Raw genomic sequence first — 13,997 nt, 5'->3', positions numbered from 1 at the left:
ATATTTAAATTTTTATTTTAAAATAAAATCATTAAAGTTTTGTATGATTATATTAAAAAATTACAACAAAAAAATTATTGAATTTTGAAAGAATTGCAGTTGTAATTTTTAGAAATATTTAAATTTAAAGAAGGCTCTACATTGAAATCATTTCAAGTATTTTAATTCCATTGGAAAAATAAATAGGTATTTAAATATTATTGTTTTAAAAAAATGATTCTATTTTTTAATATAATTTAATTTAGAAATTATGAAAAATTCAGTAGTTAAATTTAACTTTTCGATAGCGACTTTTTTACTACTTTTTTTCAGCTACTTTTTGACACTTTTTAAAAATTAATTATCTAGTACAAAGCCTGGTGTATGGTAATTATAATAAAGTTTAATTACTTCCTAATATTTAATTATTCTAAAATAATTAATGATTCTTTAGGGTATTCGAAAATTATTACAACAGATTTTCAATTTTACAAGTTTTTTAATTATTATTCTACTACATTGTTTTTATTTTTCACATGTGATATCACATTTAAAAAAAAAATATATTTTCCATTCATCATTGTCAGCATTCGCGATTATCTTTTTTCCACAAACAAGAGAGAAAAATATTATTTAATTAGAATAATCATCGAAAACACCGCCTTGAATCAAATCAATACAATTATCAGAGATATAAACAAAACTCGCTCTCGATTTTGGTAGACCAAATAAAGCACCATTTTTCAAGCACTGAAGGGGATTTTTGGAAATATCTAAAATTGAAAGTAACGATAAACTGCGTGCCGCACCTTTTTCAAGAATACTAATTTTATTATTCGATAGCCAAAGACGTTTCAATCTCGGTAGACCCTCGTAAGATTCTGATTTTAAACTCGTAAGGGAATTATTTTTTAGATAAAGATCCTGAAGGTTCGGCAAATCGAAAGTGCCCGGCATAATGTTCGTTATCTTGTTTCCATCCAAGGATAACGAGAATCTTGGAACTTCAATAAAACTGCCTTTTTCAAGACTTTCAATTTTATTAAAATCAAGATGAAGGAAATTCAATGATTTTGGTAATTTCACAAACATTTCGGGTGTGATTTTTGCAATTTTATTGAAAGCAAGATTTAAATTACGTAATTTTTCCAAATTATCAAAGACGCCATTTTCTATTTTTGCTATTGAATTGTGATAAAGATAGAGGGTTTTCAAATTTTTCAAATACTTGAATGAACCCGGAGCAATGTTTGCCAATGAATTTCTCGTTAAAATGAGAATTTGGAGTGATTTTAATCCACGGAATGTGTCCGATTTTAGATTGAGAATATTATTTCGTGCTAAATTTAAATACATGAGATTTATGAGTCTAGTGAAGATACCATCGGGAATTGATTGAATGAGATTACGATTGATTACCAATTCGGTGAGGGTTGTGGGTAAATCTTTGATGAAATTAATATTCTCCAAACGATTGCCACTCAGAAAGAGACCATTTAATCTTGTATTTTCGAATGTTTTGTCCTCGATTTCTTCAATTAGATTGTCCTTCAAACTTAGGACCTTTAGATGACTGTTGTCGATTATTTGACCTGTTAATCTTCTTATTCTATTTTCCACGAGGCTCACGTATGCCAAATCGCCGGGGAGATCGTTTAGAAGCTCCTTCGAGATTTCTTGAATTTCATTGTTCGATAGATCGAGTCCATGGATCGGCAATTTCTGCAGTCTGTACCAATCCTCATCGAAATCCTTAATTCCCAATCCGCGAAGATTTACCTGATAAAATTGAGGATTATCTTTGTTTTTAAGATGTTCCAAATTAAATTTTCTAATTTTTTCTCCACTTTTTTTTATTTATTTTATTTTCAGTAATAAATTCCAAGTATTTTGAGTTTTAGTTGTGGAAATATTTTAGCAGTAGATTTGAAAATAGTTAAAAATTTAAAGATTGAAACTTGAGAAGACGAGAAAAGAATTTAAAATCGAAAGTAGTGATTGAGAAAGAATGAATAAAATTTCTTGGCGAGAATCGAACCATTGACCGACAAATCTAGTCGCTGATGTGCCTCAACGATCACGGCTAACAATAAAAATTATATAGAAACTAAAAAATAGGAAAATCAAAAAAGTTATGAGCAAGAAAAAATACTAAAATACAAAAAGACATAGAAGACGAAACAAATAAAAACAGGCGAAATTCCAGCAAAAAATTAATTATTTTCAAAAGTTTCCATAAAATTCTACTAAAAACATCAATTATTATTTTCCAAAATATTAATAAAATTCTTAACAAGAATTGAATTATTTTCATTGATAATAAAATTCTTAGCATAAAATTAATTATTTCCAATGCAATTTAAATAAAATTTCTTCAAAAATTTAAATTATTTATTTTAAAAAATTTTCGTAAGATTCTTTATAAAAACTGAATTATTTTCAAAACTATTTTAATTAAATTCGTTGAAACAATTCAATTATATTTAAAAATTAAAATAAAATTCTTTGCAAGAATTTAATTACTTTCAATATAATATTTTAGTAAAATCTCTTGAAAGAATTAAATTATTTTTATAAATTTTAAGAAAATTCTTCGAAACACTTCAGTTATTTTTAGAAGCTTTAATAAAATTTTTCGCAAGAATTCTCAATTATTTTCATAAATAATAAAATTCTTCGTAGGAATTAAATTATTTTCAATTTTTAATAAATTTTCTAAAAAGAATTCTAGGTATTATTTTTAAAAATTGTGATAAACTTCTTGATAAGAACTCAATTACTTCCATAGCAATTTTAAGTATTTTTTTTTAGATAAAACTCAATTATTTAAAAAAATTTTAATAAAATTTTTCAAATCAATTTAGTTATATTAAAAATTTTTATTAAATTTCTTCGCAAGAATTCAATTATTTATATAAATTGTAATAAAATTCTGCGTAGGAATTTAATTATTTTTTATGCAATTTTACTAAAATTTCTGACACGAATTCAATTATTTTCAAAAATTTCCATAAAATTCTTTATAAAAATTCAATTATTTTGAATGCGCAATTTTAATTGACTTCCTAAAAAAGAGTTTAATTATCTTCAAAAATTTGAATAAAATTCTTCGTAGAAATTAAATCAATTTTAATACAATTTAATTGAAATTTTTTAATGGCATAAAATTGTCAATTATTTTCAAAAATTTTTAATAAAACTTTTAAAAATAATTCAATTATAATAAAAAATTCCAATAAATTCGTACCAATTGAATTATTTTTGAAATTTTTGAATAAAAATTCAATTATTTTCAATCCAATTTTCAATTTCTTGAAAAAATTCAATTATTATTCAGGATTGTGTTAAAATTCATTAGAAGAATTCAATTATTTCCATAATAATTGCATAAAAATTTTTGGATAAGATTAAAGTATTTTAAAAATTTTAATAAAATTCTTTGTAACAATTCAGTTACCTATATTCAAAAAGTTTGATAAAATTGTTAGCAGAAATTCAATTATTTTTATAAATAATAAAATTCTTCGTAGGAATTAAATTATATTCAATGCAATTGTAAAATTTTTCGTAAGAATTCAATCCGCAATAATTGCGAAATTGAACTATCTTTAAAATTTTGATAAAATTCTTTTGTAAGAATTCAATTTTTTTTTAAATCTCAAAAAACTCTTCGAAACAATTCAATTTTAAAATTACAAATTTTAAAAAAATTCTCTCTAATTTTATTATTTTTAAAAATTTTAACAAATCCTTTTTACAAAATTCAATTTATTTTAAAACAATTTTGTTAAAATTTCTGTAAAGAATTCAATTATTTCCGAAAATTTGTAATTTTTATTTTTAAGATGTTCCAAATTTTGTTATTCAATTGCTCTCTAATTTTTTCTTAATTTGAAAAATAAATTCAAAGTATTCTGAATTTTAATTTATGGAAATATTGTCAAAAGGCTTTCAAATAGTCGCAAATCTTAAAATTGATACTCGAAAATACGAGAAAAGAATTTAAAGTCAAAAATTATAAAGAAAGTAGTGATCGAAGAAAAATTAAAAAAAATTTCCTACGGGGAGAATCGAACCATTGATCTCAAAATCTAGTCGATGACGCGCCTTAACGACTACAACTATCGACTACGTACAGTATATGTATAGAAATTTTAAAATAGGAAAATCTAAAACTTATGTGAAAAGAAGAAACACTAAAGTAAAAAGATGATAAAGAAGAAGAAGAAACAATAAAAAATCTACTAAAATCCCCAAAAAATCTTCTTTAAAAGAAGATGAAGATACAGAAAAAGATGAAGAATAAGAAAGAGAAGAAGAAACAATAAAAAATCAACCAAAATCGCCAAAAAATCTCACCTGCCGTTCCTCATAGTCAATCTTAACCTCACTACATTTCGCCTGAATTTTCTCCTCCCTGTCAACAATCTCAAGACTAATGACAATTCCCTCCTCCATACAGAGCTTAACACGAACATTCCTATCAAGCTGAGGTTGCGTCTCCTTCGGAAAAACGTGCATCTTCGTACCCGAAAATATATCCCTCTCCAAAATATCCAATTTTCTAGCCTCGGCAATTTGATCCTCCTCCCAATCGTCATCAAATCTTGCCTTCTCAATCTCCACAAAATTGTCCTTCTCCTTCAAAAATGGATTTTCAAAAAGCATTGTACTCAAACTCCAAAAAATATTGCCACGAGTGTAAATATTCACATTATTCGGTAGACCAAAAAATTGTCCCCTTCTCAAGTGTCTCAATGGATTGCATGATATATTCAATTCCTTGAGATTATCCAATCCAACGAAAATATTATCGAGTGTATTAATTTTATTCTCAGCCAGGCACAAATGCTCGAGGGTTGAAAGATTTGAGAAAATAAATTCTGGCAATGATGTGAGAAGATTATTTCGTAAAATTAGAGTCTTTAGATTTTTCAAATCGTCAAATGCTTCTCTTTTGATGAATTTTATTTGCATATTGGAGAGATCGAGATTTATGATTGGCGTTTGACCGGAAAACACTCTCTCTAGGGTGCCATTTTTTAATTCCAGAGTGTAAGTACTTTGTTGTTGTTCTGCACTCCTTGCCGTTAGCGGTAGTAGGAGGAGGAGACAAAGGAGTAACATTCTGTTTGGAAAAATTGAAAATTCTAATAAGAATAAAAAACTTTAAAAAGAGTTTTAAAAAAATTTAATTCATTAATTATAAAAAGGTTTTTTTTTAATTTGAAAAAAAATTTTTTAATTTAGCTTCCAATTGATTCTGTAAGTTTTAAAACGTTTAAATCAACAAAATAATTTTTATTAAAATTAAAAATATTTTCATCAAATTATTAGTTCAAATACAATTTATTTGATTTAAATATTAAATCATTTGATGTAAACAAAAATTATTTGATTCAAGTAAATATTTCTCTGATACTACACACAAGTAATCGATTGCCCAAATCAAAAAAATTTTCATCTCCTTGTAAATTTTTGCATTTTGCAATATAATTCGAGAAATTAAAAATTAAATTCTGGAAAAAATCAAAATTTTCCTTATATTGAAAAGAAAAGAAAAGAAAATTTTTCTTCAACAAAAATAGAACAAGGAGCTAGATATTTTTCTCTAACCTTTTTTGTATTCTTGTCTCCTGTTTTGCAAAAATAAGTATTCTGAATCCGTCTGCCTTGGACAAGGATCGAACAAAGACTGTGGTACTTTTATATTCCTGGTTTTCAGAGGACGCTTTGGGGATAAGAGACAAGAGACATCAAAAACAGGTCTTACAACCTTTATTTTTATATAAATACGAATAGAAATTGTATATGCAAAAACCCGAGGGTTTTATAGACATATCTTTTTTTTCTATAACGAAATAAAATTGAATTTTTTTTTCCCCGATAAAAGGTATCAAACCTGTTGCTTGGCAAAAGAGCGCTCTTACAATATTTTACTCAGTATAAGATTTTTACATTTGTAACAAATATTTTTTTTATTACATTATTTATATATGTGGAAAAAAATATAATCTCCAATTTACTACTAATACCACTTTTAATGCTCTAAAATAATTGAAAAGCTCACTTATTATTATCTAAATACAAATAAGGAAAAAAAATTGTAATTTAGAGGGTAAATATTTTTTTTATCCGTCTATTAAGGAAACCAGTTTTGGTCCATGGATTATATTCTACAAGATCTTAGACGCACATTTTTATCCTGACATAATTATATACAGTCCAATTAAATTTGGACAGAATTTAATACGAATATTCACGAAATATTTTACTAACTGTAAAAAAAATTAAACCAATTTTCTTTATAGTTTAAATTTTAAAAAAAGATATATTTAACCCAGTGCCAAATAGAAAAGTCCATTTGGCTCTGGCTGTTTATTTGTTTTAAACGTATTTTATTTGGTTTCAGTAAAATTTAATTTGGTTCAAATAAAGATTCTATTACTATGTCGAATAAAATTTTTATTTTTGTTTAAATAAAAATTTTATTCAACACAAATAAAACATTTATTTGGACCAAATAAAATAAAAATAATTGTGTCAAATAAAAATTGTATTTGACACAAATATGAACCATATAAAATTTTATTTAAACCAAATAAAATATGTTTGAAACAAATAAAAAGTATTTGTTCAATTTATGTGTGCGTTCAACTGGAATAAATTATATTTGGTATAAATAGAATTCTTCTCTGGGTGTATAGATTAATATTGCAAAAATTGAAGAATCATCAGTAGAAATTAAGTGTCAGATATTTGTCAAAAATGATTTATTTGCTTTTACTTTCATTTTTTTTTTGTTTTTTAGTTACTTTTATTTAAATACACGCACAGGCACAATATCTGTGTATATATGTATATGTATTTGAGATAATTCGATATTTCACTAGATTACACCTACTCTTGATAAAAATTCTTTTAACATCCTCTTTGTAACATTAATCAAAACAAATTCTAAGCTTTTGAAGGAGTGTTTTAGTCCTTTCACCGTGTATTTTTCGAATTAGACGAGATAAACGAGGCATAAAGATATATGATCCATCAGTGTATGAGAGATATAAAGTGATACAAATTATCCTAGAGGCGAAAGTGGATCCTAGAAAATTTAATATCAGTTTCCTCATTTTTAAATTTTTTTTTGCACTCTGCAAACGTTGTGAGAAGAAAAAAAGAAGAAAGTAGAAGAAGAATTCGAGAAAAATCATTAAAAATCGAATAAACAGCAAAAATTGACTAGAAGAAAAAAATAATAAATAAAAATAAATAATAAAGTGGAAAAATACTAAAGTAAAAAAAACTGAATAAAATACAAAAAACTTAAAAGCCAAAATAAACTAAATAATTTTTTTTTGCTTTAGTTTTTTTTAAATTTATTTAGTTTTTCCTTTGCCTGATAATTTTTTTTATTTGTCCTTTTTTGTTTTTGTATCTTTTAACTTCAAACAGTTTTATAGCTTCAGCATTTGTTTTGCTTTATTTAATTTTTTACTTTAGTATATTTTTTTTTACTTTATTTAGTACTTTTTACTTCAATATTTTTAATATTTTTTTGACTTTAAGTACTTTATTACTTTTTTTTTTGTTTTGGTATTTTTTTAAATTTTATTTAGTATTCTTTTACTCATTTAGTATTTTTTGTTTTATTATTTTTTTTTACTTTACTTGAGTTTTTTGCTTTAGTATTTTTTTAAAAGTAAAAAATATAAAGGAATTAAACTGCAAATAAAGATAAATAGTACTAAATAAGGTAAAAAACTAAATAAAATACAAAAAGTATCAAAACAAAAAAATTTAAATTAAATAAAATAAATACTAAAGCAAAAACACTAAATAAAAATTAAATACTAAATAAAGTTACAAAAATACTTAATAAAATAGAAAAAATACCAGAGCAATAAAACCTAATAAATTATTTACTTTTTTTCTGATATTTTTTATTGTATTTAGTATTCTTTAACTTATTTATTCTGTTTTAGTCTTAATTAGTTTTTTTTAGTTAGATTTCTTTGATTTAGTATTTTTTTTAATATAAAAAGCAAATATATAAAAAATATGAAATAAATTTAAGAACAATGCTAAATAAAATACAAAAAAATACCAAAGCAAATAAAATTATATAAAGTGAAAAAATTACAGAATGAAGTAAAAAAATACTAAATAAAATTTTAAAAAATACTAAAAAAAAACTAAATAAAGTAAAAAAAATACTAAATAGAAGAACCAAAGGAAAAAAAATTAAATAAACTAAAAAAAAGTATGAAAAATTAAAAAAGCAGTACTAAGTAAAGTAGAAAAAATACCATAAAAGCAAAAAAAAACTGAATAAAGGAAAAGAGTACGAAAGCAAAATAAAATTAATAAACTAAAAAAAATTCAAAAGCAAAAAAAGTCGAATAAATTGTAATAAAAAAAATATTATCTGTATAAAAGTAAAATAAAAAATAGGAAAATAAATTTTTATTCCTCTACAATAGTTTTTTTTCTAATATGCAAATTCATTTCTCGTGCGTAACTCTTACAGTAAATATAAAATTTTCTATAGGTCGTTGTTGAAGCATCACGAACTTCTTTTTTTTCTATTGCCTTCAGGACCTCTTATGTTGTTCCAGAAATTCGCAACGTTTACAATCCACTTTTTCTTTGCCTGTCTTCAATTTTTTACTACCTCTTTATATTATTTTCACAAAAGACAATTTTTCAACTTAATTTTTAAATTTCTCTCCAACTTTTTTTTCCATTTCGTGAAAAATGTGTGAGTTGACAAGATTTTATCACATTCTTTCTTCACTCCCTTTTGTAACGAGAGAGAATTCTTTCTCTTTCTTCTCACAACAATTAAAAATTGAAGTTTATTCAATTCATTTTTTTCCAATGCTTTTTAAATTTTGTCTTTTTATCTTTTTTTTTTAATATTTTTTATCTTCTCTTTTTTAAATTTTGTTTGTCAATTTTTTTTTACAGCAAGAATTTTTTTTTTACCTCTGAGTTCAAAAATAAGAGAAGGTTATTAACTCTCTTCATGAATGCGTATACAAATTAATATCAAAAGGCGTTGATGAATACTCAACTAAATTGAAAAATTAACTGACCATGAATAATTTTTTCTTTCATTTCATCTAATTAATCCATTTCCTTTCGCGGTTGAAAGAAAATAAATTTTTTTTAAATTTAGAATAAAAATTCAATTGAGGGCAAATTTAGAGGAATTTTTGTACATTAGAAATGCAAATATTTGCTCTGTGGATGAGTAGGAATAGAAAAAAAGAAGAAAGAAAAGGATAAACAACTCGCGAAAATATAGCTGAGGAAAACAATGCATCATGATGATGATAATAATACAAAAGAATTGTGTCGAGATTGTGTTTTATTAGTTTGTCGAACAGCCATAGATAATTGAGTTTGATGCCGATAACATTTCGCTCTTTTCGCTTCTTATATATATGTATAGCTAAAATACAAATCGCAATTTGTAATCGTTTCCATCATTTTCACGAAGCCTCATATAGAAAGTCATGATTACATTTACATTCTTGATTCATTTCACTTTCATTTCACACGAAATAATATGTGCATCAACTTTTGACAAAATGATTTTTTCCCTTTTTGTAACTAATAATAAAAGTTAACTATTTACACTACTATGAATAAAAAATTGATTTGATTCAAAATAAGCAATTAATTGTCTATTATCAAAAAAATATTTACTTGAATCGAACAATTTTTTTTAAGGGGAGCCTGCGACTATATTTTCAACTATATCAAGAAAATGATTTAAATCTTCCATAAAATTATTTTTATAGTTATTTTTAGAGAGGAAATCAATGGTCAGAATATAAAATCGATTAGAAGAGATTCTAACCCTTTTTGAATTTTTATTTTTCTTAAAAATTGATAGATTTTAAAGTCCATTAGTAATTTTCTAGAAAATATGTTTCTCTATTCACAAAAAAATTCACGAATAAAAAATTGATTTTTATTATTTTTGAAACTTTTTTTGAAAAAAACATAGTTTTTAGGTTGAAAATACTAAAAAAATCATTGTTATTCAAAAAAATTTTTGACTCGAAAAAATGTTTTAAGTTAAATCAATATTTATTTGAATAAAACAATTTTATTAAATTTTTACTTATTTTATTTATTTTATTTTAACTCTGTACTTGACAAATTTTTTAAATTAAATAATATTGTAAAATTCAATTGTTTTCAAACAAGTTTTTAACACTTTTTAACATTTTCTTTTCAAAAGCTACGATTACTTTTAAAAATTGTAATCAAATTTTTTTTAAAAACAAAATTTATTAAATTGATAAAAATTAAACTATTTTTAAAAATTGTAATAAATTAACTGTTGATTAATTATTATAATTTGTAATTTCCCTAAAATTCAATTATTTTCTACAATTCTAAAATTCTTCTCTGAATCAATTATTTTTTATAATTTTGAGAAAGTTTATCGAGAATTTAATTATTTAAATTAAATATAAAAACTCAATTTTTTATAAGAACTGTAACTGTAACTTTTCACGGTAATTTTTAAAGTCATTTCGTTAATTATGGAAAATATATAAGCGAAAATATTTCTAATAATTTGTTTTTAAAAAACTAAAATAAAAAGTTCTTAAAATTGCATAGTATTTTTAACTTTTTTAAAAACAATTTTTGAAATATAAATTCAATTCAATTTCATTTATTATCTGTTTGAATTATTTTTTCTTCTTTTTTAGAACTGTATTTTTTTATTTAAATTTATATAGTTAATAACATTTTTGTAAAAATATTTTCCAATTTATTTATTCTATACTGGACTTTTAAAAATTTTATACTCGACAAATTTTAAAATCAAATAAAGATTTACTTGTATCAAATAATTTTCATTTCAATTTTAATTAAAAATTTTTAAAAATTTTTGACTCAAAAAAATGCTTTAAATTAAATAAATATTTATTTAAATAAAACAATATCTTTAATTTTTTACTTATTTTATTTATTTTAATTCTGTACTCGATTAATTTCAAAATTACCTAAATAAATATTTACTTGGACCAAACAATTTTTATTTAAATTTTATTTTGGTTCTTTTTAATTTTATTCTCGACAAATTTTCAAAAATTAAATTAAATAAAAGCCTATTCAGTATTGGCACAAAAATCCCACTTTCTATTTCCCTTATTTCCAAAATATTTGATATATCTCTTTTTAACTTCAACTGTAATTTTTTATAAAATTAAAAAAAAATAAAATTAAAAAATTAAAAATTAAAAAAATTAAAATTAAAATTAAATTAAATTAAAAAATTTTAATATAAAATAAAAAATTTTATAAAATTAATTTTCTTTTCAAAAGACACGATTAATTTTAAAAATTGTAATTAATTTCTTTTAAAAACTAAATTTATTTCATTGATAGAAATTATATTACTTCCAAAAATTGTAATAAACTTTTTTAAAAACAATTTTTTAAAGTTAAATTCAATACAATTTTATTCATTATGTGTTTGCATTCTTTTATTTCATTTTTTGAAATTATGTTTTTATTTAAATTTACAGTTAAAAACATTTTTGTAACAATATTTCCCAATTAACAAATCAAAGAATAAAAATTTGTAAATCAAAAATATTTTTGTTTGCGGAAACAATATTTTTTTCCTGCAATCGATGGATTACAAACGTTATATAAATTTCACCAACGTTGCTTTTTTTTGTCACGTTTTTTGTTATGGAAAAAATTAATCAAAAAATGGAGTATAATAATCTTTTTTAACGCTTTTTTGATATATCTCATATTTTAGCATTGATTGCGAAACTATAAAAAATAAAATAATTATAAAATAAATTTCAAACCTAATTTGATTTGCTACAAATGCGGAAAATGACGATTGTTAAATATAAATAAGGATAGAGAATCAAAATTAGAACAGTTTTGTTGAAAAAAATAAAAATTCCAGGAGTACATCGAACTGAGAAGTGTACAAAGTAGAAGATGAAGAAAAAAAATTATATCTATAATAGTAATGTGTACGTTCATCAGGCATCCGTGACGGGCCTGTCTCTTTACGCGTTCGTTGTACGGCGTTTTATAGAACCGTAATGATGATTCGGTCGTGCTCTATTGATCGCGTAATCGATTCCCAGTGAACAATCGTGTCATTGATCATTGCTGCATCCGGAAGTATAAGCACAATTTACAAGCGACATCCTATCGCGATATTCATATATATATAGACCCACTACTCTGTTCCTTATATTTCTACATCTTGAAGATGTGGTTTCCTCAATTTTTATACAATGTTGTTTCACGACTTACTTTTGACCATTATAACAATTTATAAAGATCGTTTCTTGTTATATTTCCTTTTATGTTATATAGTGTTTTCAAATAATTGGTGTTCAAAAATAATTTACAGTTCAATGGTTATAAAGTGGATGATGAAAATTTTTTTCCAGGAATTCTTTTTATTATAGTTATTCGAGATAAAACGTTTACTATTAATTATTTTTATATTTATTAATAAATAAATTTAATTAAATTATATTTTTTGTTATTTTAATAAATAGGGTTCCGTTGGTACACCTACGGATGTACGGAACCCTAAAAATAACATTAAAATATTTTTTAGAAAAATAATATCAGGGTTGACACGTTTTTGCTCTTTTCAAATTCCCTGACTTTTCCAGGTTTTCCAGGTTTTTAAAACGAAAATTATTAGAAAACATCAATATAACTCGATTTTTAAATAAATCATTTTTTTATAGAAATTAAGATATTAAAAAATTGGAAATTCAATAACATAAGAATATTATTATAAAACATGAAGATATCGATCACTCCGAGTCTTCGACTCGGACTTCTTCAAAAATAATTTCCATCATTAATGATTATTCGTTTCTAGAATTTTCAACTAAAATTCTTCTTCAAGTCAATTTTTTAAAAATATATTTTGAAAAAGTTCTTTGTAAATTTTCAAATTCTTTTGTTTACAATTTAATTTCACGAAATTTCGATTATTCTGCGACATTCTTCAATTAAATATATATTAAAAATTAAAAACATCAAATAATTAACAAAAAATTCTATTCAACTAATTGAGAAAAATTAATTCTATAGAATTCTTAATTGAAAGTATGAAAAGTTCTAATTTTCAAAGATTTTAATTTGAAATTCATTTTTAAATCAATATTTATTAGAAAACTCTACGAGAATTCAATTATTTAACTATAAAAAAAATATTTTATTAAACAATTGCATGTTTCTTAAAATTGAATTTTCATAAAGAATTTTATCAACAAATTGTTAATTAATTGAATACTCTTGACAAATTTTAATAAAATCTTTAAGAATAATTGCATTTTTCGAGAAATTTGATGAAAATTGTATTAAAAATAATAATTGAAATTCTGTCAAGAATTTTACTAAAAGTTTTGAAAATAATTGAATTACGGAGAAAAATTTTATTATTTATAAAGATAATTGAAATCTTCACAAAAATTATTGTAAATTTTTAAACATAATTGTATTTCTGCGAAGAATTTTATTAAAATTATTTTGAAAAAAATTGAATTGTTACACAAAGAATTTCATTAAAATTTTGAAAATAATTTTATTCTTTAAAGAAATTTAATAAAAAAGAAATTAAAAATAATACTTAAATCCTAATAAATAAATTGTAGCAAAGGTTATTATAATAATAGAATTTCTTTGATAAATTTTAATAAAATTTTTGAGAATAATAACTTTTTTCGAGGAATTTCATTAAAATTGTATTGAAAATAATTGAAATTCAGCATTGAGCTTTATTATGTATGAAAATAATTGAATCCCTGTAAAAAATGTTATTACTAATGAAAATAATAAATTGAATAATATATGAAAATAATTTGTAAATAATTGAATTCCTGTGAAATTTGTATTATTTATGAAAATAATTAATAATGTTTGGGTAGAATTTTATTAAAATTTTTTTTAACTAATTGAATTCTTTTTATGGAAGTAGTAGATATTAAAAATCATTGAATTGA

General features: G+C 22.6%; 1 protein-coding gene across 1 annotated transcript; it reads right to left on the bottom strand.

Moving 5' to 3' along the window:
* Window positions 1–458: 458 nt before the first annotated feature.
* LOC122501001 (slit homolog 1 protein-like) lies at window positions 459–5,690 on the bottom strand. Its single transcript, XM_043610202.1, has 3 exons — window positions 5,596–5,690; window positions 4,339–5,107; window positions 459–1,758 (listed from the first exon to the last, which is right to left on the bottom strand). The coding sequence occupies exons 2-3, from the start codon at window positions 5,104–5,106 to the stop codon at window positions 613–615; spliced, it is 1,914 nt and encodes a 637-aa protein (XP_043466137.1). The 5' UTR covers window position 5,107; window positions 5,596–5,690; the 3' UTR covers window positions 459–612.
* Window positions 5,691–13,997: the final 8,307 nt, after the last annotated feature.

This window comes from Leptopilina heterotoma, unplaced genomic scaffold, assembly GCF_015476425.1.
Source record: "Leptopilina heterotoma isolate Lh14 unplaced genomic scaffold, ASM1547642v1 Lhet_197, whole genome shotgun sequence".
In the NCBI taxonomy this organism is placed as follows: Eukaryota; Metazoa; Arthropoda; class Insecta; order Hymenoptera; family Figitidae; genus Leptopilina; species Leptopilina heterotoma.
Note: the sequence above shows the minus strand (reverse complement) of the source record. Positions and strands in the feature narration are given on the sequence as shown.